Consider the following 23,405-nt stretch of genomic DNA (forward strand, 5'->3'; position numbering starts at 1 on the left):
AGAGAGAGAGAGAGAGAGAGAGAGAGAAAAGAAAGAAAGAAAGAAAGAAAGAAAGAAAGAAAGAAAGAAAGAAAGAAAGAAAGAAAGAAAGAAAGAAAGAAAGAAAGAAAGAAAGAGAAAGAAAGAAAGAAAGAAAGGGAAAGGGAAAAGGAAAGGAAAGGAAAGGAAGGTGCTCATATTTTAAAGCATTGGAAAATGGTCTTCCTTGCTTATATTACCCACACCTTCTTTGTTGGCATTGAGATGCAAACTTTGTTTTAAGCAGTTGAGTAAATCAAAGATGGGACTGTTAATTTATTTGTGTTATTTACTTGCTTTTTGAAAATGTAAAAATAAAACTCTAGATTTATTTAGTAGTATGCTATTTAGTGATGAAGTAAACCTACAGGCTTCGAACAAATCTTGTGTAATTTCCTCTTGAATGAGAGAAAAAATTTAAAGTAAGCAAACAAATAAGTTGTGTGTCATCACTCATTCAGTCATTTAACAAGAGTGCTTATTCTGTGCCAGGAAATGTTGTAGGTACCCTCAACAACTTAGAGTCTAGCTTGAAACACAAATAAGTAGGTAATTATTATAGAATGGTAGGATCTTTGGAGGCCTGGGTATTGGCTGGCTTATGGGAGTACAAGATAGGTGTCCAGTGATGAAGTCAGGAAAGGTTTCTTATGGTGGTATGACGTCTATGCTGAATAAAATGTATTATAAGGTCAGTGTAGATTAATCTTTAAACTTTGTGCTTTTAAATTTGCATAGCACTGTATTAGAGAGTTCATGTTCAAAACAATTGAAAAGGCTGGGTGTGGTGGCTCATGGCTGTAATCCCAGCACTTTGGGAGGCTGAGGTGAGCAGATCGCTTAAGCTAGGAGTTCAAGACCAGGCTGGCCAACATGGTGAAACCCCGTCTCTACTAAAAATACAAAAATTAGCTAGGAGTGATGGTGCACACCTGTCATCCCAGCTACTTGGGAGACTGAGGCAGGAGGATCACTCGAACCCAGGAGATGGAGGCTGAAGTAAGTCGAGATTGTGCCACTGCACTCCAGCCTGGGCAACAGAGTGAGAGTTCATCTCAAAAAAAAAAAAAAAAAAAAAAAAAAAAAAAATTCAAAGGAGGATGAATTTTCATCTTACCCTATTTCTGCTGAGGAAAATTGACTATTTTCAAATATTTTTAATAAAGGTCAGAATGAGGGATCATGTTCCATTAGTGAACCATCCAACTCTGTTTTGACTGGGTTAAGATTTTGCTATATTGGAAAAGAAATCAAACGTAGCCAATTAACATATAAGTTACGATATGTTATTTTCATATGAAATAATTCACAAATTAAAGACAGTAATTTGTTTGACTTAATTTTATGGCACTATTTAAAGCTGTTTGGATTATAATGTGTATTATAAACTTGGGTGACGGAACAACCAATATTTATTGAGCTAAGTTGCTTAAATGTCAGACACTGTTTAAATCTCACAATAATCTTGTATTAGCCTCATTGTAGATGAGAAAACTGGGCCACAGAAAGGTTTAGTAACTTTCCCCAGATCATATAGTAGTTGTAGTAGGACCAGGACTTAAATCCAGGCAGATGAATCTGTAGCCTTCTCCTGCATACTGTTGGCACTACCCACTGTTTTATCAATTTACAAATGTAATACGTAATCAGAAAACACACATATTACACAAGTATCTAACATGGAAAGTGAAATCCTATTTTCTTCTACTAGAAAGAATTACAGGAAAGTTGTTTTTAATTTATTTTGGGTGTAGGAGAAAACATTAACATTGAACACATTTAAAAATAGTGATAGGATTATGTTATCATTAGAGTCAATAGACAAATCTCTGAAAACAAAACGTTTTATTTGGGAGGAAGTAATTGCAATTTGTAGCATTCATGCAGACCAATTGTTTGGTGTGTCCACAGAAAAAAGAGAAGGTTAGTGGTCTTATAAAAAAGGAGAAATATTACATACGGCTCTTCAAGAAAGTCCATTGGCACTAGATTTGGGGAGCTGTCAAGCTCTGATTGGTGAGTGAGGGCAACGGGTAACTGGTCTTAAGAGTTGCACCAGGTTCTTTCAGTAACCCTTAGATAAACTGGTTTCCAGTTACAGCAGGCAGTTTCAGCAGCCAGGCTTACAGAGAATTACATTTTGGGAGAAATATTTTGTGCCCCAAGTGCTTTTCCCCCAGGCCTGTTGACTCTGTTTTAGTTGGGTATGACAAGAATGACTCAACTTGTGTTACTAATTTTTACATTATACAAATTGTTTACAACTTGGGTTTTTGCTTAACAGTTTATCCTTAGGGCTTTCTTTGTCCATGAAGGTATATGTACCTGATTCTTTTTAATAGCTCTATGGTATTACAGTTTATGATTATACTATACATTTGTAGTTGACCCTTGAACAATTCGGGTCCAAACTGCACAGGTCAACTTATGCAGATTTTAAAAAATTGTCATTTATTACAATAAAATAACACAAATCTATTATCAAAGGTTAAAATTTATCAAAACTTAGCACACAGAGACCATACATGGTACCATGCAGTTGAGAGAAATGTAAACAAATGTGAAGATGCAGTATTAAATCATAATTACATAAAATTAACTGTGGTACATATTGTAGTTGTGCAAAAGTAATTGCAGTTTTTGCCATTATTTTCAATATATATATTCAATATAATACAATAATTTCATAGCCACTTCCTGTTGCTGTTACTGTGAACTCAAGTTTTGCAAGGCCATGTGATCCTAACCTCCCCACATGAGCAGTTTGTCTCTCCAGTAAGTAAATTGCGTTTCTCAGTAAAAAGTATAGCTCTTGAGGTGCCTCCATATTTTTTCATCGTCTTTAATGCAATATGGTAAACCCATAAGAAGAGCCACTAGTGATGCTGGAAGTGCTCCCAAGAATTCCTTAATACGTATTGTAAATTGAGGTCTGCAACTGCAGTTACCTGCCATTTCAGACAGATGATTCATTTTGTAAATAGGCAGTGTTAATACATATAACATACAAAATATATTAATCAGCTGTTTTTATTGGTAAGACTTATGGTCAGTGGTAGGCTATTAGTGTTTTTGGAGACTCAAAAGTTATACTTGGATTTTAGACCACATGGGGGTTGGCACCCCTAGACCCCATGTTGTTCAGAGGTCAGCTGTATTTAGGTGTTCCCCACATGTTGCATACTTGGTTCATTTCCGTTTTCACTATATAAAAAAAGGTTTTTTTTTTTTTTGTAAAGTGAAAGCAAGTTTCTTAAGAAAGTAAAGGAATAAGGCCAGGCACGGTGGCTCACGCCTGTATTCCCAGCACTTTGGGAGGCTGAGGTAGATGGATCAAAAGGTCAGGAGTTCGAGACCAGCCTGGCCAACATGGTGAAACCCCATCTCTACTAAAAATACAAAAATTAGCTGGGCACGGTGGCGGGCGCCTGTAATCCCAGCTACTCAGGAGGCTGAGACAGGAGAATCGCTTGAACCCAGGAGGTGGAGGTTGCAGTGAGCCGAGATCACGCCACTGCACTCCAGCCTGGGTGACAGAGCAAGACTCCGTCTCAAAAAGAAAAAAAAGAAAGTTAAATGGAGCAACCCCAAAGTCTCCTGGTTGGCCACTTTTATGGCCATTTCCTGATTTATATGCTAAACAAGGAGTAGATTATTCCCTTTCTGGGAAAGGGGTGGGCAATTCCCAGAACTAAGGGTTTCTAGAAACCCTTTGTAGATCATATAGGGTTACTTCTGGTTGTTGCCAGGGTATTTGTAAACTGTGATGGAACTGATGGGAGTATCTTTTATCATGCTAATGCATTATAATTAGTGTATAATGAGCAGTGAGGACAACCAGAAGTCACTTTTGTTAACATGTTGGATTTGGTGGGTTTTGGCCGGCTTCTCTACAGCATGCTGTTTTATCAGCAGGTGCTTTGTGACCTGTGTCTTGTGTTGACCTCCCATCTCATCCTGTGACTTAGGATGCCTAACCTCCTAGAAATGCAGTCCAGCAGGTCTTGGCCTCATTTTACTCAGCACCTTTTCAAGATGTAGTCCTCTGGTTAAAACACCTCTGACATATTTGCCCCCTCCTTTTTATAAGGGAACCCTTAATCCTAAGGGTTGTAGAGGGACAGATAGATATCTTCTATAACTTCTTCGGGCTGAATAGGGATGATGATATTCCTGCCTAACTATTGGGGTCTCTTATATTCCAGGTAGAGAGGAGATCAGTCAGAAAGTGTCAGTATCATGAGGGCCATTCGTAACTCTCAGTTCCGAAAAAAGGTGATATCTGGAAGATTAGTAAGTGTTCAATTTAATAAAACATTCAGTAAGCTTACCTCGTATTCCTACACAGAGTGCAACAGCAGTATATTCCACAACCATAAAGCAAAATAAGTAAAATTATCCCAAGTACTAAATAAGAAGACTTTCCATGAACTGGGCAACTGTTGGAAACCAAGCTGATTCCAATCGGCCCAGAATTAGAATACTGATCCAGATTTTCACAATTACTATCCCTCTTGTTTCTTCTGAGCAGCAGCCAGAGATCACTGGTTGGTTCACAGAAATAAGCAGAGTTAGTCTAAATTGCAGGAGAAAAACTCAAAAACAACTGATGAGAAAAACACTCAAAAACACCTAATAACAAGTGTACCGTAGTTTTTGAAACATAATTTTTTTTTCTCTCTCTAGTCTCCCATTTTTACTAAACACAAACCATAAGACTGATTTGCTTTTTTATACTTGGTCTGATTATCTGTATAAAGTACAGCAAGAATAATGATTTTTCACATGGGCTTTTAAAAACTGGCTTTGATGGAACTCTGTTTTATAAGGAAACTCAGATAAGATTTTAAAATATGAATTGGATAAATTCCTCTCCTCTTGAGGTCCCAAGATAACTTGGGGCTCCTGGGCCTGTCAGAAAGTGACATTCTTTACTTACCACAGGTCAGGAACCCTGGCGTAAACAAGGTATGAGGCAAGTTTTCCCAAGGGCCTTTACTGGCTTTATAAGTCAAGTTTGATTCCTTAAAGGAAAGCACACTATTCCAGCCAAAGCCTTGGTAAAATAACCAGTTTATCCAGTTGTGTCCTGTTGCAAAAGAAAACATTTGTATTGCACTTATGCAAATAACTATATTGCCATAAGTTGAGAATATTCACAAATAGGTTCCAAATTCTGGAGAAATCGGAAACAAATAGGCTCCAAATTTTATTCACAGTGATATACTTTACTCAATTGTTAAACAGCTCAAAGAAAAGCTCAGAGCAGCTCAAAAGAAAAGTTTTCTTGACTCTGAAAAATAAAACAAAGGATAAGCAACATTTTAAACAAAAAATTAAAAAAATTACTTCAGTCTTCTGTTAGTTCAGTCCGTGTAGTTAACGCTTGCCCTATTTGATATCCACGAACACTCCAGCTCTTCATGAGAGTCCTGAAAATTTCTTTCCTCTATTTTAATGTCACAATTGCCAAAGTTATTGGAAACCTACATTGAAAAGCACCTGTCAAAGTCCTATAGCTGATTAAAAATTACCTTTTGATTAAAATCAGACAATTGTCTCTGGATGACAAAATGCCTTATGGCAGCCTCTGTTAAAGCCATAATTGACTGGGGATTTTGGTTACTTCTGTGGCACATAACAATTTTATATAACAATTATAACAACACTAAGTTATATCAGAATTATAGTTGTTTCCCATAATTTTCGAACACATGCCAGTAACATTTATACAAATACAGCCCAAAGAAAGCCAAGCATCATTTTATATTTGACAGTGCTTCCTGTATGATTTTTATACCAAAAAAGCCAAGTTTCACCTTTGCAGTAGTGTCCTATTGTTAACCCCAATTATTAATAAAACTGTATAGACAAATCTAATTTTAATCAGTATAAAATTTAATCAGTATAAAATCTAATTGTAATCAGTATAACCATAAGGTATGATTCTCATAAACTGTTTACAACTCTTTACAATTTTTGTTAAAGAGTAGATTATTGCTCTCAGGAAACCCTGTTGTGATTTTTTGCAGTGTTCAATTTATGGAAAAACTGAATAATATCCCTTTAACTTTAGCCAATATGTTCACACAGATTTTTTTTTTACAAGATTAATTTTTTACAAATGTACAACTTGCTCAGACCTTCAGTGTTATCCTATTTAACTTAAAACAATCCTATCCCCCTTTAATCTAGGTCAAAAATACACATTCTCATGCTTTCTTACAATTTTTTACCAACAACACATTTCACTTTCCTTACATACCTGTAATGTAAAACTGTTTCTTCAGTAGTCTTCAATTACATATTACAATGTTAACTCTTAGCAACTTTTACTTATGGTGGAAAACCTTGATAAGTAAGGAATTCTAATTATGTACTAGGTATGGAGCCTAGGACACAGAACAGAAGTGCAGATAAGGTCTGACTCTTTCTAGCATAGCTAGGGGGCATGGCTAACACCACATGTCCCCAGGCCTTACCTAGAATCTGCTCCAAAGTAAGTAAGTTAAACAGTTTTCAAAAGTCAAAGAAGCAGTTTATGACCTTAAAGCATTTAGCAAACCTAGTATCTAACCTGCCTAATTTAAACCACATGTCTTTATTTTGAAGATATTTTGATTTTACCAATAATCTCTAAAACTGTATTTCCCATAAATTACTTAAGTCACATGAATTAAAAGGCATTCCACTTTTTACTTTTCTGACAAAATATTTAAGTGTTCATTATTTTTAAGCCAGTTATCAAAGCTCTTTTATATTTCACACATAATACATATAAATACGCATAAGAAGAGATGCAGTAGTTATAAGATTTTTCATTTGCCAGTTTTATTTATTTATTTAGAGACAGAGTCTTGCTCTGTTGCCCATGCTGGAGTACAATGGCATGATCTTAGCTCACTGAAACCTCCACTTCCTGGGTTCAAGTGATTTTCTTGCCTCAGCCTCCCAAGTAGCTGGGATTACAAGCATGAGCCAACACGCCTGGCTAATTTTTTGTGTTTTTAGTAGAGACGGGGTTTCGCCATGTTGGCCAGGCTGGTCTTGAACTCCTGACCCCAAGTGATCTGCCTGCCTCAGCCTCCCAAAATGCTGGGATTACAGGTGTGAGCCACCACACTTGGCTCATTTGCCAGTTTCTTAATTGGATTACTGGGTTTAGGGTAGAGCCCTTGGAGGAACAGGGCCAGGAAAGCATGCAGTGTCTACAGCCTAATAAGCAGGCACAGTTGGAATGCAAAACAGATCCCCAAAAATTAAGTGTCCCATTTGTATACTGGATCCTGGATTCCCAAAAGAGAAACACTATGGACAAGGCAGTCCAATGATTTTACCATGCATTTCATTGCAAAGTAACCCAAAGCCAATCAGTCCATTCTGTGATCAGCCCATCACTCATGGGAGTTGTATCTCAGTGGGGGTTGAGGGGACGATGGGGGACATCCGCATACCTTCTAGGTGGCCAAGAGCATGCTTCTGATCCAAATGTGCAAAGATCTGAGTATCCCCCTTGTGCCATTAGTTATACCCAAAAGTATATTTCCTACCTAGTTATATACCAAAGCTCTGTGAAGTAATTTCTGATACCCCCAAAGTGAAAATCATCAGATAATGCAATGCAAAACAGAACACAGCCTTAGATTTTGAGAGGGATCTATCCATTTAAAATTTTGGGGTTCCATGAGGAAAATAGAGGTTTTCACTTAAAAGGGATCTGTGGTGCCCCCTCTGTTTTCCGATGGAGTCCCAGGCTGTTAAAGCTTGATTATCTGCTTTCAATTAAGCTGACTTAACCACAGCACTTTTTAAAACGTCCTTTTAAATCCGCTATTACCCGTCTTTAGCCATGCCAAAGTGCCAATATTTCTGGCTTTTGAAGCGGGTAACCTTCCAGGTGCTCAGAGAAAGAAAAATTTAAGACAGTTCATGGAGGGGAAGAGAATCAACAAATGGTAAAGGTCACACAGATATCAACCAGAAAGTACTCATTGCCTTTGCCAGATTGAACCTGGGCCACCAGCCATTGTAAAATGGCAAAGCCTTAGCTGCTGAGCTCCAGCACTAGGCAATTTCCATTGCTCTTTCAAGAAGGAGCCCAGAGCAGCCAATTTTGAGCTTGCAAAGGCTCAAGATAATTTTTAGAGCTAATTATAACAACCCCTAAATTCCTGTTCTTGGGATGGTAGAGACAGAGCAAGTACTGCCATGTGGTTACAAGGTCAAGCTCCTCAGGATATTTTTCAACATGTTGTCTCTGGGCAAGATGAAAGAATGGACAGTTGATCTGAGTAACAGAAAAGATAAGAAAGGGAAAGGAGAGAGGGAAAAAGCATTGCCTGTGGCAGGGTTGGGAAGGTGAGGAGCTCAGGGAGGCCTGAGAAAGACCTCTCCATTGCAGTGACACTGAGTCAAGTTCAGGCAGCACTTGTCTGTAGTGAAGGGACCTCTTTCAGCAGTCCCATCAGCTCAAGTTTCCCCTTTTGGGGACGGTAAAAGCTCCCCATGTCCCATGATTCTGTACATGCCTAATCCTGTCACCCATAGCCGTCAGTAAGAGTGCAAGGCTGAGTAATCCAAAGAGAATAGCAGTTAGCATCCCGTAGTGCCAAACCCGTTCTTAGCCCAGAGGGACTTTACTGAGGGGGATCTCTAACGCCCTAAATCTTAGGAAGAAGTCTAATTTTCCTAAGTTGGGCCGCAAAGCAAAGTTCAGTCAAGCATCCTTTCCTTTTATTTAGAGCGGTGTTTAAACCCACCCTGTCTTAGGAGAGACTCTCAACTCCTGTAAGGTAGGGCTCTAACCCAGTCCTCTTCGTCACCTGGGTAACCCACCACTTAACGAAAGTTGGCCAATTGGTGCTGCAGTCTACTTTTTGGCACTGGACGTCTCCTCAGTATTGTCCCTACGGGGTTTGCCAGGAAGTTATTACTGGAAAGGGGTCCTGATCCAGATGCCAAAAGAGGTGTGGAACTTGTTGTGCAAGCAAGAATTCAAGGTGAATCCATAGAGTTAAGATGAAAGCAGGTTTGTGAAGAAAGTAAAGGAATAAAGAATGGCTACTCCATAGGCCAAGCAGCCAAAAACTTCATATTGCATACCTATGCTAGTATTTCTATAGACTATGTTCCCAGAAATTGAATTGCTACTCAATTAAGATGTTTTAACACTTCAGCTTTTTATAATAATGTATTATTTTATGCTCCCATCAGTGGTAAAAGAAAGTGCTTGTTACCTTACTTCCTTATTAGTGCAGGGATATTATCAGTCTTTTTAATCTTTGCTAATCAAATAACCCTCAAACTTTCCCCTTCCCCAAATATATATAATTAGGTTGTAATTTGGATATTTTTCAGTATGAATTTACTGGCAGTTTGTTTTGTCTTTTTTGTGAAATATGTTTTTATATCTTTACCTGTTTTCTTTTATGTATCATTCTTTCTTTGATTTGTAAGACCTTTTTCTTTTGATCATCCGTTAAACTTACCCCATGTAACAAAGAATAAGGTATTTAAATTTCTTTCACTTTCAGATCAACCAAGAAGGATCACGTCTTTTGCTATCATAGGTTAAGATTTCTTTTCAGTAATGTAGAATTTAATACTATTGTCATTTGTTATTTGCATTGCACCTAATAATTCAAAGAAGAGTTATATTTTCTTGGAAAATTTTTATACCATGTTTAAGAGGTTTTGTTTTTTAGAAAATATTGTCTCATTTGTAAGTTTAGCTAATTTTATATTCTTATTTATTATGCTTATTTCCCTTTTTGGTTCAGGATAATGCTGACTACAGATTATTTCAGAAAACACTCAAATTGTGTCGTTTTTTTGCCAACTCCCTTTTGCACTATGCTAAGGTAAGTGTTTATTATATGTTACTTTATTTAATTGTAGTCCTCTCATAAAACGAATTATTATCCCCATTCCACAGAATAGAAAGCTCAAGCTCAGATAGCATATAACTTGATCAAGTCACATATCTAGAAACCAGTAAGGCTGGGATTTAAGTACAGATGTGATTTCTTTTTTATGGTTAGACTATGTCTTAGAAAGTAAAAGAAATAGTTTTTATTGTATTATAAGATATAGGAAAAAGCTGATGATCATTTGAAAATTTTTAAAGATTCCCCTGATGGAATTGATTTTTTCAAAAAGACAAGCAGCATAGTTAGGGAAAACTTTGCCTCCCTACACACCAAGCAAATATCAGATGGGTTACTACCCATCAAATGCCATCGGTGCATTTCCCACAATGTGTCTTTGCCACTGGAATACAAACCCTGCAAGCTGCAGGGAACCCAGTGTAAGAAGCAACCAACTACTCTTAAATGGCAGCTGCCCAGAAAGACCAATTTGGATGGCAGTGTATCAGTAGCCAGGGTACCAGCCATGGAATTCTGACTATAATAAATCGTAATTGGAAACCCTTATCTTTCCTCAAAACAGAAGAAAAGGTCAAAACAAATTGAACACGGACAGTAGTTTTTTTAAAAACCACTAACATCTTTTACTAATAATGTTTTGTTCACTGACTGCTGTAAGCATTCTCTGCTCATCTTTGCAAATAATCTGCCTTGACAACTTTTCTGTTTATTTATTTTTTTGAGACAGTCTCACTCTGTTGCCTAGGCCTGGAGTGTGATGGCATGATCTCGGCTCACTGCAACCTCCGCCTCCCAGGTTCAAGTGATTCTCGTGCCTCAGCCTCCCGAGGAGCTGAGACTACAGGCGCCTGCCATCACACCTGGTTAGTTTTTGTGTTTTTGGTAGAGATGGGGTTTCACCATATTGGTCAGGCTGGTCTCGAACTCCTGACCTCAGGTGATCTGCCCACCTTGGTCTCCCAAAATGCCGGCATTACAGGTGTGAGCCACCGTGCCTGGTCTACAACTTTTCTGTTTCACAGTTACCACTACTATTCTGATAACTCTCAAATATGCAGGCCTCTTTAAAAATTATGACACAGTTTTTAAAGTGTGGTGGCTCATGCCTGTAATCCCAGCACTTTGGGAGGCCAAGGCGGGTGGATGACCTGAGGTCAGGAGTTCAAGACCAGCCTGGACAACATGGTGAAACCCTTCCTCTACTAAAAATACAAAATTAGCCGGGTATCGTGATGCACGCCTGTAATCCCAGCTACCTGGGAGGCTGAGGCATGAGAATTGCTTGAATCCGGGAGGCAGAGGTTGCAGTGAGCTGAGATCACACCATTGTACTGCAGCCTGGGCAACAGGAGTGAAACTACGTCTCAAAAAAAAAAAAAGAAAGAAAAAAGAAAAGAAAGAAAAATAATTTTTTTTAAAAGGGGGCACATTCAGGATTTTATTTTATTTTGCATTCCTTTGTGAGATTATATGTACTAAAAAGACACATTTTATGCAAAGAATGAATAGAGTTGTTTTATTTTAGGAATTTCTTCCTTTCCTCTCTGATTCTTGCTGTACTTTGCACCAGCTGTATCTTCAGATACACAGGTAAGAAGAATGCCATATGATTATTAAGATATAACAATGCCATCTGTGCCATGCAGTGCTTAAGTACCTACCATTTTACAATAAAACAGAAAAATTTTTCTTAATGTTTTAGTAATTTTTATCTGCTAGCTTGAAATAATTGGAGATAGAGGCTTTTGAAAGATACATTCCACATGAGTTATGCTTATCTTTGTATTTTACTAGTACCTTATACAGGAGTGATAATTAGTAGGGTGATAAAATCCAATGGCAAATATAAATATATATATACACAAATATACGTATACCTTATATATGCCTTCATATTTTATATTGGCATTTTTTAATCTTTATTTTTATTTTGTTTCTATGAAGTTTCAGTCAGCCCCCATTTAAATTTAAATTTTGATACCTTTCTGTAATTCACTTTACAGGACGGTCTTTTTTCTGAAACCATGTCAGAAAAGAAAGTGAATTACAGAAAGGTATCAAAATTTAGATGGGGGCTAAGCGACTTCTAAAATTGATGGTTACCTCCAAAGAGGCCTAAATTTGACACAAAATAAGTTCATTTATCCATCAGTCCTGTTGCAGCTTCATAATTCATTTAGCGTCCCAGAGAGCTTTTTCACACCTTTCCTTCCTCAAACTTCCTGTATCTCCAACATCTTCCCAATTCCTCATTGTCAATGACCTACCTCACTTCCTGTGTCACTGAGGAAAAATGGAAGCAATTAAAAGAGAGCTGCTGTATGTTTCCTGTAACACATCTACTATTCTATGTGTATCTAGACCTATATATTCATTCCCTCACTACCATAAGTGAAATGTGCCCCTAAGACTAGCCTCTTCATTGGGCATTGGATTTCATCCTCTCTCACAGGCTCAGTGACCTCGCACCAGCAATTATTCCCTTTCCCTCTTGCATCATCAGCCTTTCCTCCATACTGGGTCACTCTCATGAGTATACAAATATGCTGTTATTTTTCCCATCTTAACAATACAAAACAAAATCTCTTGACTCTACATCCTCCTACAAATACCCTCTCGTTTCTCTGTCTTTCTTTACAGCAAAATTTCTAGAAAGAGTTGTCTGTACCCCTGTCTCAACTCTTTTCTTGAATCTAGTCCAGTCAGGCTTTCTGCACCAACACTTCATCAAAATAGTTCTTGTTAAGGTCATGAGTGACCACCACATTACTGCATCCACTAGTCAATTATAGTCCTTCTGTAACCTGTCAGTAGCACTAGATCCTCTTTTATGAACACTTTGTTCTTTTGGTTTCTAGGACATGTCTCACTCTTAGTTCCCTTGGTTCCAGTCTTACCATCTGCTCCTTCTCAGCCTCCCTAGCAGGTTTCTCTTCTGAGTTAAGTGTGTCCCAGCACTTACTCCTCAGGCCTGTTATTTGTCTATTATCATTTAGTCTCAAGACTTTAAATTTATATCTCTTTTAATGTCTAACCACCAATATCTAACTAAATTGGTGTTAGTTATATCTATACATCTATACTAAATTGTCCCAAACTGAACTCTTGATTTCCACCCATGTCATCCTCATACCCAATAAAATCTGCTCCTTTTGTAACCTCTTTATTTCAGTTTAAGTGGCAACTTCATTCTTCAAATTGATCAGGCCAAAAAACCTTGCCCCTTTAGCATATTCTGTCAGTGTTACCTTCAGTGTACACACGCATGCATGCACGTGCATGTACATGCACTTCTCATCACCTGAACTGCTACCATCTGATCTGACCCACTATTATTTTCTTGCCTGGATTTTGCAAAAAAGTTTGTATCTTTGCCTCACGCTAGTTTGTTCTTCACACAGTAGCCAAAATGAGTGATAAAAAACACAAATCAAATGATGTGACTTCTTTGCTCAACCCTCAGATGACTTTCATCAATAGAACTTCTTGTCTTTCTTTCCTTGTTTTATTTTTTTTCTCTGCAGCACTGAATTAACCTCTGCTATATTATGTATTTACTCGTACACTTGTCTGTTAACTGTCCCCTTTCATTAGAATTGTAAACTCTATAAAGACAGTGACTTTGTATGTTCTCTTTATTACTGTATCACCCACTCGTGGAACAGTGCATGGCATGTATACATAGGCACTTAGTAAACATTTATCAAATTAATTTAAAAATATTTGATTGAAAAAATAAATTCTTGCAATGATGCTCAGTAGATGTAATTCAAGTCTGGAATTTCATTACTATGTTTTATTTGTATATGTCTTTTATTTACTTATAATTAATCCTCACAATAACTCAGAATCAATGTCACAAATGACAAAACTGAGTCTCAGGAAGGGCAAATGAATGAACCAAAGTCATGTAACTAATTGACAGATTGGTGCTTTTTCCATCACTCTACAAAAACCTCAAGTGTTTATCTTAAGTGCATACTTTAAAATGCTGTTATCCTCTGCTAGACAGAGTTTTCTTATGTATTGTCAAGTATACAATTAATGTGGCAAAAAATATAGAATACATATCTTAGTTCACATAAGTTTTGATTGAACTTTAGTTTAAAACCCAGTTACTGAGACATTTTCATGAAATAGTCTTTCCATTCTTCTTCAGTGTTAGTATATGGTTTATTTCTTGTAAAGCTCTTGCTTCTGAGAAACTGAGTATTAATTCATAGTAAATTCAGAGTTCTGCCTATTTAAAAACAACTTTTTTTTTTCTTTTTTGAGACAGAGTTTCACTCTTGTTGCCCAGGCTGGAGTGCAGTGGCGTGGCCTTGGCCTCCCAAAGTGCTGGGATTACAGGTGTGAGTCACCATGCCCGGCATTTTGTTTGTTTGGTTGGTTGGTTTTTTTTTTTTGAGACAGAGTTCACTCTCCTTCCCAGGCTGGAGTGCAATGGCACGGTCTTGGCTCACGGCAATCTCCGCCTTCCAGTTTTAAGCGATTCTCGTGCCTCAGCCTCCCGAGTAGCTGGGATTACAGGCATGCACCACCACACCCAGCTAATTTTTGTATTTTTTAGTAGAGACGGGGTTTCACCATGTTGGCGAGGCTGGTCTTGAACTCCTAACCTCAGGCAATCCACACACCTCAGCCTCCCAAAGTGCTGGGATTTGACAGGCGTGAGCCACCACACTCCACCTAAAAACAACTTTTAATAGAAATAAGCTAGAATTTATCAGAAATAATCTTTTCAATATGTATTTTCACTTTTGATTTAAGATAGATTTTTATAGTATTTTTAAGGATATCATTGTCAAAATGGTATCAGTGCCTCAAAGCAACAAAGATTTCTCTAAGATTATGAGCTTCTCATTTTATAGAATTATAGCTATGTTTAGTTTAGAGATCTTGATCCAATTCTGGTATCAATTCAGTACTTGGAATTTTGTTTTATAAAATGCCCACTTACTTTTAAAAATTTAGTTTTTAATGTATTTTTACTACTAGAACATCAGTTTATAGTACTTACTCTACCTAAAATTGTAAGATAGCTATTAATGAGTTTTTTTCTCTCCCTTTCCAGCAAGTTTCCTCCAAGCCTTTATGCTACCAGGATTTCTAAAGCACACCAAGAGGAAATAGAAGGTGCTTTCCTAGTGACACTGGATCCACTTATCAGTCAGCTGCTCACATTTCAACCTTTTGTGCAGGTGGTTTTGGATAGTAAATTAGGTAAGCTTCAAAACAGATTTAATGGTAGATCATCTATTATGACATGTTAGAGACAGTGATTTCCCCTAACCATTCTTTTTTACAATTAAGAAATTTTTATTAAGTTTCTTTTAGTTTCTTTTCTTGAAACATATTTCTTATTTAAAAATTATACCTGGCTGGGCACAGTGAATCATGCCTGTAATCCCAGCACTTTGGGAGACCGAGGCGGGGAGATCACCTGAGGTCAGGAGTTCAAGACCAGCCTGACCAATATGGTGAAACCCCATCTCTACTAAAAGTACAAAAATTAGCTGGGTGTGGTGGCATGTACCTATAGTCCCAGCTACTTGGGAGGCTGAGGCAGGAGAATCTCTTAAACCCAGAAGGTGGAGGTTGCAGTGAGCTGAGATTGCACCACTGCACTCCAGGCTGGGTGACAGAGTAAGACTCTGTCTGAAAAAAAAAAAAAAAAAAATTCCTTTACGTATTAATCAAGTTTCTGCTGAATTAATGTGTTTTTATTACATGTAAGACCTGCCATGTGAACTACAGTTTCCACAATGTCTTCTTCTGGTTGTTGTCATGGATAAGCTGCCATCTCAGCCTAAGGAAGTGCAAACCCTGTGGTGCACAGACAGCCAGGCCTCAGAAACTACAACCAGGTAGCAAACATGTTTTTATCCAGTCACATTATCAATGGTTGAGAATGCCCTGTTGTTTGGAATGGTCTTGAAATTAAGTTTTGTTTTGTTTTTTTTAATCAGATATTTATGTTAATAGTTATTGTGTAGACCTCATATGTGTGTGCTACACACACATATATATTGCTACTACATAACAGTAGATAAATATAAAATATATAAACCTATATTAGATGCTAAAAATATTTTAATGTTTTAATTTTGTTTAGTATTGCTTAATGGGCAGCATTATAAACATTGATTGTAATAGAGTAGCTGTAAGTAGAAGCATGTAAAAATGAGCTCTGATAAATAGAACACTAGACTGTAGGTATACATATATATATATATATATAAGGTATATCCCGGCAAATTTTACCTTTAATCATCTTCCTTGCCAACACCATAGTCCACGCTCTAGTTTCTTTCTTCCCAGATTACTCTGTGCTCTAATTTTTCACTTCTTCCTTTATCCCATTCTGTGTACATAACATTTATGTCCTGTCAGAGAAATTCACTGTCAAAGAAATTCCTTAAAGGAGAATTTTTGTGGACATTTTTTGCATCATTTACCAACTGTTTATCTTAGTACTGAGTTACACAAAGTCAGAGTTCCTCAAGGAACTTGAAACTTAAATAGCTAAATTAGATATTATATGGAAAACAAAATAAGTAGCAGAAAAGGAGGAGTCATTTTAAGATTAAAATGGTTGAAGAAACTTAGAGGATTTAAACAACAAATTAAAAATAGTCAAGTTATGGGCAGGGTGTAGTGGCTCACGCCTGTAATCCCAGCATTTTGGGAGGCCGAGGCAGGAAGATCACTTGAGCCCAGGAGTTGGAAGACCAGCCTGGGCAACATAGTGAGACCTCATCCCTAGAAAAAATTTAAAAATTAGCCAGGACAGCTGGCACACACCATTGGTCCCAGTTACTTAGAGCCCAGGAGGTTGAAGCTGCAGTGAGCCATGGTCGTGCCAGTGCACTCCAGCCTGGGTGACAGAGCAAGACCCTGCTCCAAACAAAACAAAACAAAACTGTCAGATTGTAAGTACATAAAGAAGACAAAAGCACGAGTAAAAGGAAGACATAAATAAGGAGTGTGACAGAAGCCAGGAATATTTGTTGAAAATGAATACAAGAATGAGGAGGAAAAGTAGAAGATGGCAACAGTATGGGACAGGCTTTTATTCCAAAGCTGAGAAGTTCTAACATTATGCTTCAGTTTTTGAGCAGAATAGAAGCTCAGAGCCAGGTTTAGGGAGACTAACCTCATCATGGTACACAGAATGGGATAAAGGAAGAGGTGAAAAATTAGAGCACAGAGTAATCCAGGAAGAAAGAAACTACAGCGTGGACTATGGTGTTGGCAAGGAAGATGATTAAAGGTAAAATTTGCCGGGATATACCTTATATATATATATATATATGTATACCTACAGTCTAGTGTTCTATTTATCAGAGCTCATTTTTACATGCTTCTACTTACAGCTACTCTATTACAATCAATGTTTATAATGCTGACCATTAAGCAATACTGAACAAAATTAAAATATTAAAATATTTTTAGCATCTAATATAGGCTTATATATTTTATATCTATCTACTGTTATAAAGTAGCAATATATATTGTCTACACAATATTAACAATATCTGATTAAAAAATGTTTTTTGACACACCTTGTGAGGTCTACACAATAACTATTAACATAAATATCTGATTAAAAATTTTCTTTGACACTGTATTTTCCTTTTATGTGTGCATATTCACACATGTTGGAAACTTGCTGAGTATACCTCTTGAAATTTTTCTTTGCTTAAACAACCTTCCATTTTACATATTATTATTATACTTGCTAATTGGTAAATGTTATTAACGTTGGGTTCAATGTTCTCAATTTCTCTGCAGGATATCTCTACTCAAAGCCATTTTCTACAGTTTTGAGCAGTGTTCTGGTGAACTCTCTCTACCTGTTCATTTACAGGGATTAAAGAGTAAGGGGAAAGCTGAGGTGGCTGTCACATTGTATCAGCATGTTTGTGTTCATCTGTGTACATTTATTACTTCCTTTCATCCCTCACTGTTTGCTGAACTGGTAAGCTTATTACTTACTGTGCTAAGCTAAGGTTACACTTTTGCTTTCTCTTCATTGAAATTGTGATTCATATACAGAAGAAAGTGTGGGAATACTTAACGTGTATTTGTTTTGAATGAAACTTAGTTGTGTCCTAGAAAATGGTAATCCTAGATTCCTATATTGTATAGATCTAATATTTGGCTAAAATATTTGAGAAGACATTTTGGGTGGGGAGGTATGCAAAGACAATATGAGAAGAGGAAAAAATATGTGGTACTTAAGTAAGTTTCAAAAGAAAAATTAATAGCTTGTAGTACCAGGGCTCTTATAGATCTCAGATATAATGTAGATTTTCAAAAAATAGAATTTGATTTGAAAAGAGGTTAAGAAATTCTAGGAATTTGATACTTGTAGTATCTGAAATTTAAGGATCAGTAGCATTTCAGATATTACATAATATCTAGCACCTATTAAATATTGTATGTGAATAAAAGCAGAAAGAAGAGTATAAGCATATATGTTATTTATGTTGTTTTGAATATTTCAGGCTACTTAGAGAATCTTTGTGGATCCTCGTGATTGAGTTACCACATTTAAAACCATGTTGAACTCTCCATAGCACAGCACAGTACTTAATGTATAGTAGGTGCTCAATAAATATTGAGGGAATGGCAGTGTCCTTTCAGATACTAGAAAGTAGAACTTTCCCATTGAGGATCTGTTATTTGGATTCTGATAGTGCTTTATTGTTTTATTTTGAGAAATATAATACTATTATTGTGAATTTTAGTATTTAAATAAATTTTTCTGTTTTTGATTAGGATGCTGCTCTGCTGAATGCTGTACTTAGTGCTAATATGATCACCTCTTTGTTAGCTATGGATGCATGGTGCTTCCTTGCTCGGTACAACATATTTGCTTTTTCTTTGGATTGGTTATTAGTAGTGACTGACAGTAAATAATTTTATAATTGTAAGTTTATAGAAAAACTATGTTTCAATAATCCTTTAATAATAATTGCCAAAATGCTTTGATTTCATATTACAGCATTAAATTAGGAAACAAGTTCTCTTCTTTCTCTGGTTCAAGCCAATAGATGAGTACTGTTTAGGGAGTTTTATATATTGTGATACTATTTGGTCATGGAAGTAATGGCAGTTTTTAATGTCCTCATCAGAATATTTAGTGCTTTATGCAAGTTCATCTCCTTGTGTTTCTGAGTAATTGTATAAACCCAGTTGCCTTCTCTTTATATTGCAGATATGGGACTGCTGAACTCTGTGCACATCATGTCACCATAGTGGCTCATCTGGTGCGTAGAATTACAAGGCCTAAAATACCCACTGTCTATGCAGTTCCTCTGGGGATATGATAATCTTTAAGAATGTGAATATCAGCGGGAGAAATATCATAGTAACAAGATTGTTTTGACAGTCTTTGTCCTGTATTAATGCTGATGCTTTTAAGAAGGATGTAATGAAAAACTGTTAACATGAAACTAGGGATGTTTTCTCATATTCTCAGGATTTTATGTAATTTCAGTAATTGTTCTGGGAAGGAAAGACTAGGTTGAGATTACATTTAAAATTGAATACAAAGTAGAAAATAAGAGCGATTTATAATTGATGGCCAAGACGTCTCTCTCCTCTGTCTCTCTAATATGCCTTAGACAAGCTGATCCTTGATTTTGTTGTATTTTTTTTTAAGTCAAGATGATTTGAGAGGAACTTGAATTTGACAGTGATAGATGCTTTTGGCAAAAGAAGTCATGTTTTATGAATGGGTACACAGAGAAAATGATTTAATAATGATTTCATCTTTTTAACATTAACATTTTTTGCTTTTAAATTCTGAGGTGTTTTATGTGTTTCATATAAGATGATTATGACCTATTTGTTATGTATTTTTGTCCCTGGCCTTTAAGATCTTATGTGGGCCATACATCTTTTGCTTTCTACTAGTCTTATTGTATCTTATATTTCTTGGTTTACCTTTAAAGGATTTTGTAGATCAGATCCAGTGAGGTGTGTAATATCCTGAACAGCTGACATCTATGTCTCCATGGCTTACCCACTTTACTAAATTCTTAACATATCTTTCACAAAGCAGATAAAGAGTGATTTTTATGTTATGTGTTTTATGTCTCAGGTTTCCTTTAAATAAAAGCTTCTCAGTGCATTATGGTGTAGGAATGGATTTCTTCTAGTTCATTGTGATAGAAATTGATTCTAGGATGGAATGATAGTATATTATGATAGGAATTGATAAAATTGAGTTTATAACATTTTTTTGTTAGTGGTGGTTTTTTTCTTAGAGACAGGGTCTCATTCTGTCCCACCCAGGCTAGAATGCAGTGGTGTGCAATCATAGTTCACTATAGCCTCAAACTTCTGGGTGCAAATGGTCCTCTTCCCTCACCCTCCTGAGTAGCTGGGACTACAGGCGTGCACCACTATACCTAGCTCATTTTTAAAACTTTCTGTGGATATGGGGTTCTTGCTGTGTTGTCCGGAGGCTAGTCTCAAACTCCTGGGCTCAAGCAGTCCTCCCACCTTGGCCTCTCAAAGTGCTGGGATTATAGTTGCGAACCACCACACTCAGCCCCTATAATGTCTTTTAATGAAGCTTCTGTCTTGTAGAGTTTTATCTACCTCTCTATTATTGTAGTTAGATCTTAAAAAGTTCCATGAATTGTCTTTGGACTGACATACCAAGTTATCAAAATGATAATTAGAAATAGAAATTACAGTGTTATTTTTAAATATAATGTCATACTTTCAATCTCATTCTAAATTTAGATTTATTGAAGATAAAAAAGAAAAGCCCCAAATTAAAAGTCAGTATTACTACAATCTTTTCCCCTAGAAAGAGCTGCTATTAATATTTTGGCATATTCTCTTCTTGTAAAAATTCTGATTCTAAATTAGTCAATCTCTCCTCTCTTTCTCTGTCTTTTTCCAGATAAAATCATGCCCTGGAGAATGTTATCAACTCATGAACCTATCAATACTGTTGAAGCGTCTCTTTTTCTTCATGGCCCCACCCCATCAGGCAAGGAAGGATATCATCTTTGTCACTGTCTATGAACCTGCTCAGAGTTGGATTCGGACTCCTTTGATAGCCTTTTTTTTTCCGTTTTAAAAATTTTATTTTATTACTTTTTTTGAGACAGTCTCGCTCTGTCACCCAGGCTGGTTGTACAGTGGCTCAACCATAGCTCACTGCAGCTCCAGCTTCCCGGGCTCAAGCAATCCTCCCACCTCAGCCTCCTGAGTAGCTGGGACTACAGGCACACACCACTACGCCTGGCTAATTTTTTAAAAAATTGTTTGTAGAGACTGGGTCTCACTATGTTACCTAGGCTGGTCTCAAACTCCTGGGCTCAAGTGATCCATCTCTGCCTTCCAAAGTGCTGAGATTGCAGGTGTGAGCCACTCTGCCTGGCCTTGCCTCCATTTATTTTAAATTTAAATATTGGTGTGATCTAAGTATAAATTTTTGACATGTTGATTGCTTTGTTTATTGCTTTCAGCTGGGTGTAGATTTTCATGTCCTTGCTTCAAGTTATAATAATTATTCTAATTCCATCTTCCTGAAATAGATCTTTCCCCTTATTTTTCATATATATTTGAGATACATGAAATGAAATGGTTCTATATCCCCTGCCCCTTTTATTTTGAAGAGCTAGAATATTATTTTTGTTCTTAATGGTCTTTACTTACATAAACCTGTATGGCCTAGTGCAGTCCCTCAGACTGGTCACATCGGAACTCTTGTATGAGCTCTTTTAAAAATATAAGTTCCTGGACTCTAATCTGTGGATGGGTGGGTATGGAGGCATGGGTGTGAAGTAAGGCTCAATAATTGGTTTTTGTTGGTACTATCATTAAGTTCCTATGTGAGTCAGACTTGGGTCTAAGCTTGGGAACCACTAGATTAGTGAAGGGGATTAGAATTTAAGGTCCTGTGGTCCTTGCTTTGAATCCTGGCATACCATGACCTTGGGCAAGTCATCCTTTCTGAACTTCATTTTCCTTGTCTGCAAAACAGAAGATACGTATAACTATTTTGAAAAAGTTTGTAAAGACTTGGAACTAATACATGGAAAACAGCATATTGCTAGGTTTAAGAGGGTGCTCAGTAAACACTAGGAGTTATTTCTGACTAGGGTTTTTGCCCCAAGTCCAAGTCTATTCCTGCCCTAGAGTGGTTGGTCAGGAACCAGAGGTACCACAACTACCTCTTAGCCTTCTTTTTCTTAAAGGTAGCCCCACCTACTAGCCCTCTAAGAGCATGGGAAGCTTGCTTGCTTCCAAAAGAATTTTCTACTCCAGATCTCTTAGAAGAAGTGGGACTGGGAGGGAAAGGGTCACATGTCATAAGACTTTAAGAAAGTCACTTTCCTTTTTTTTTAGACACAGGGTCTGGTTATGTTGCCCAGGCTGGTCTCAAACTTGAATTCAAACGATCCTCATGCCTTGGCATCCCAAAGTGCTGGGATTAGAGGTGTGAGCCATTGAGCTCAACCGTCACTTTCCTTTTAACCTCAATTTTCTTATTTATACAACAGGAATAAAATTATTTTCCCAAAGTGGTTGTGAAAATTTTAACTTTTAAAATAATATAACTCAGAATGAATTAGCTATGAGGTCTAGAAGCAGTGTTCTAAATTAGATAAATTATAGTCTATGCCTGGAGATCTCTTACTCTCAATTTTCTAAATTTTTCCAAATGAGGCTATCAGATACATAAATTATAGATAAATGAAGGGTTACTTTTAATTTGTATCTTCAGTTATCGAATGCAGATTTTCTTTATGTACAAGTTATTGTGATAAAACTTAAGAAACCTGAATCTGAATACCTATTCTGAGAGTCTTTAGGAAAGTTAATTATAAAATTGAGATAGATAATAATACTCATATGGCAGTTAAGAAACTTTATAAGATATAGAATATACATATGGCATGAAAAGACCATTTAACAAATGTTAGGTCTCCTCTCCTGTTTGGCTCTTTTTTTTTTTTTTTTAAACCCCTTAAGACATTATCCTTTCTCTTAAAGGAAGAAGGACGGGAAATAATATTTTTGAGACTGTACCAGGCCAGGCACTTAATTCATTTAGTCCTTACAGCAGCCTTGTGGGATAGATAATATTGTGTCCATTTGACAGGTGAGGAAACAGTAGCTCGAGGAAATTAAATAACTTCCACAAATTCACACCTAACAGCTGATCTGGGATGCTGAGGCAGGAGGATCAGAGGATCGTTTTATTTAGCCCAAAGTTCAAGTCCAGCCTGGACAACATAGCAGGACTCTCTTTACAGCTTGGAAACCACTGCAGTATCTCATGATATCTCAAGGAACATAAAATCTAGTATAAACTATAAATTTATAAAGATACTCATATTAAAGACTGGTTTGTGATGAATGCCAAAACTGAGGCACAAATCAAATGTTGTTGGGTGTTCGTAGCTGAGACAGTCATTTCTGAATAGGTGCAGCATGGGAACAGGTAGGCATAGGAGTTGGAGTTGA

General features: G+C 36.9%; 1 protein-coding gene across 10 annotated transcripts in view; it reads left to right on the top strand.

The window, feature by feature from the left end:
• C1H1orf112 (chromosome 1 C1orf112 homolog) overlaps nt 1-23,405 on the top strand; it is a 59,678-nt gene that overhangs the window by 17,266 nt on the left and 19,007 nt on the right. For 8 of the 10 annotated variants that reach the window (XR_002730635.1, XR_004228936.1, XM_023207128.2 and 5 more), the window contains 8 exons: nt 9,798-9,878; nt 11,431-11,495; nt 14,980-15,128; nt 15,643-15,772; nt 17,700-17,886; nt 18,690-18,772; nt 19,129-19,180; nt 20,830-20,919. Coding sequence is in view for 7 of the 10 variants with exons in the window: in XM_023207128.2 (XP_023062896.1) it covers nt 9,798-9,878; nt 11,431-11,495; nt 14,980-15,128; nt 15,643-15,772; nt 17,700-17,886; nt 18,690-18,772; nt 19,129-19,180; nt 20,830-20,919 (837 nt within the window). In the remaining 3 variants the exon portion in view is untranslated. Of the gene's footprint in view, nt 1-4,125; nt 4,312-9,797; nt 9,879-11,430; nt 11,496-14,979; nt 15,129-15,642; nt 15,773-17,699; nt 17,887-18,689; nt 18,773-19,128; nt 19,181-20,829; nt 20,920-23,405 lie in introns of those variants that run through there. The other 2 variants (XM_026448436.2, XR_002730636.1) reach the window with 2 other exon arrangements.

The sequence above is a fragment of the Piliocolobus tephrosceles genome, chromosome 1, assembly GCF_002776525.5.
Source record: "Piliocolobus tephrosceles isolate RC106 chromosome 1, ASM277652v3, whole genome shotgun sequence".
NCBI lineage: Eukaryota > Metazoa > Chordata > Mammalia > Primates > Cercopithecidae > Piliocolobus > Piliocolobus tephrosceles.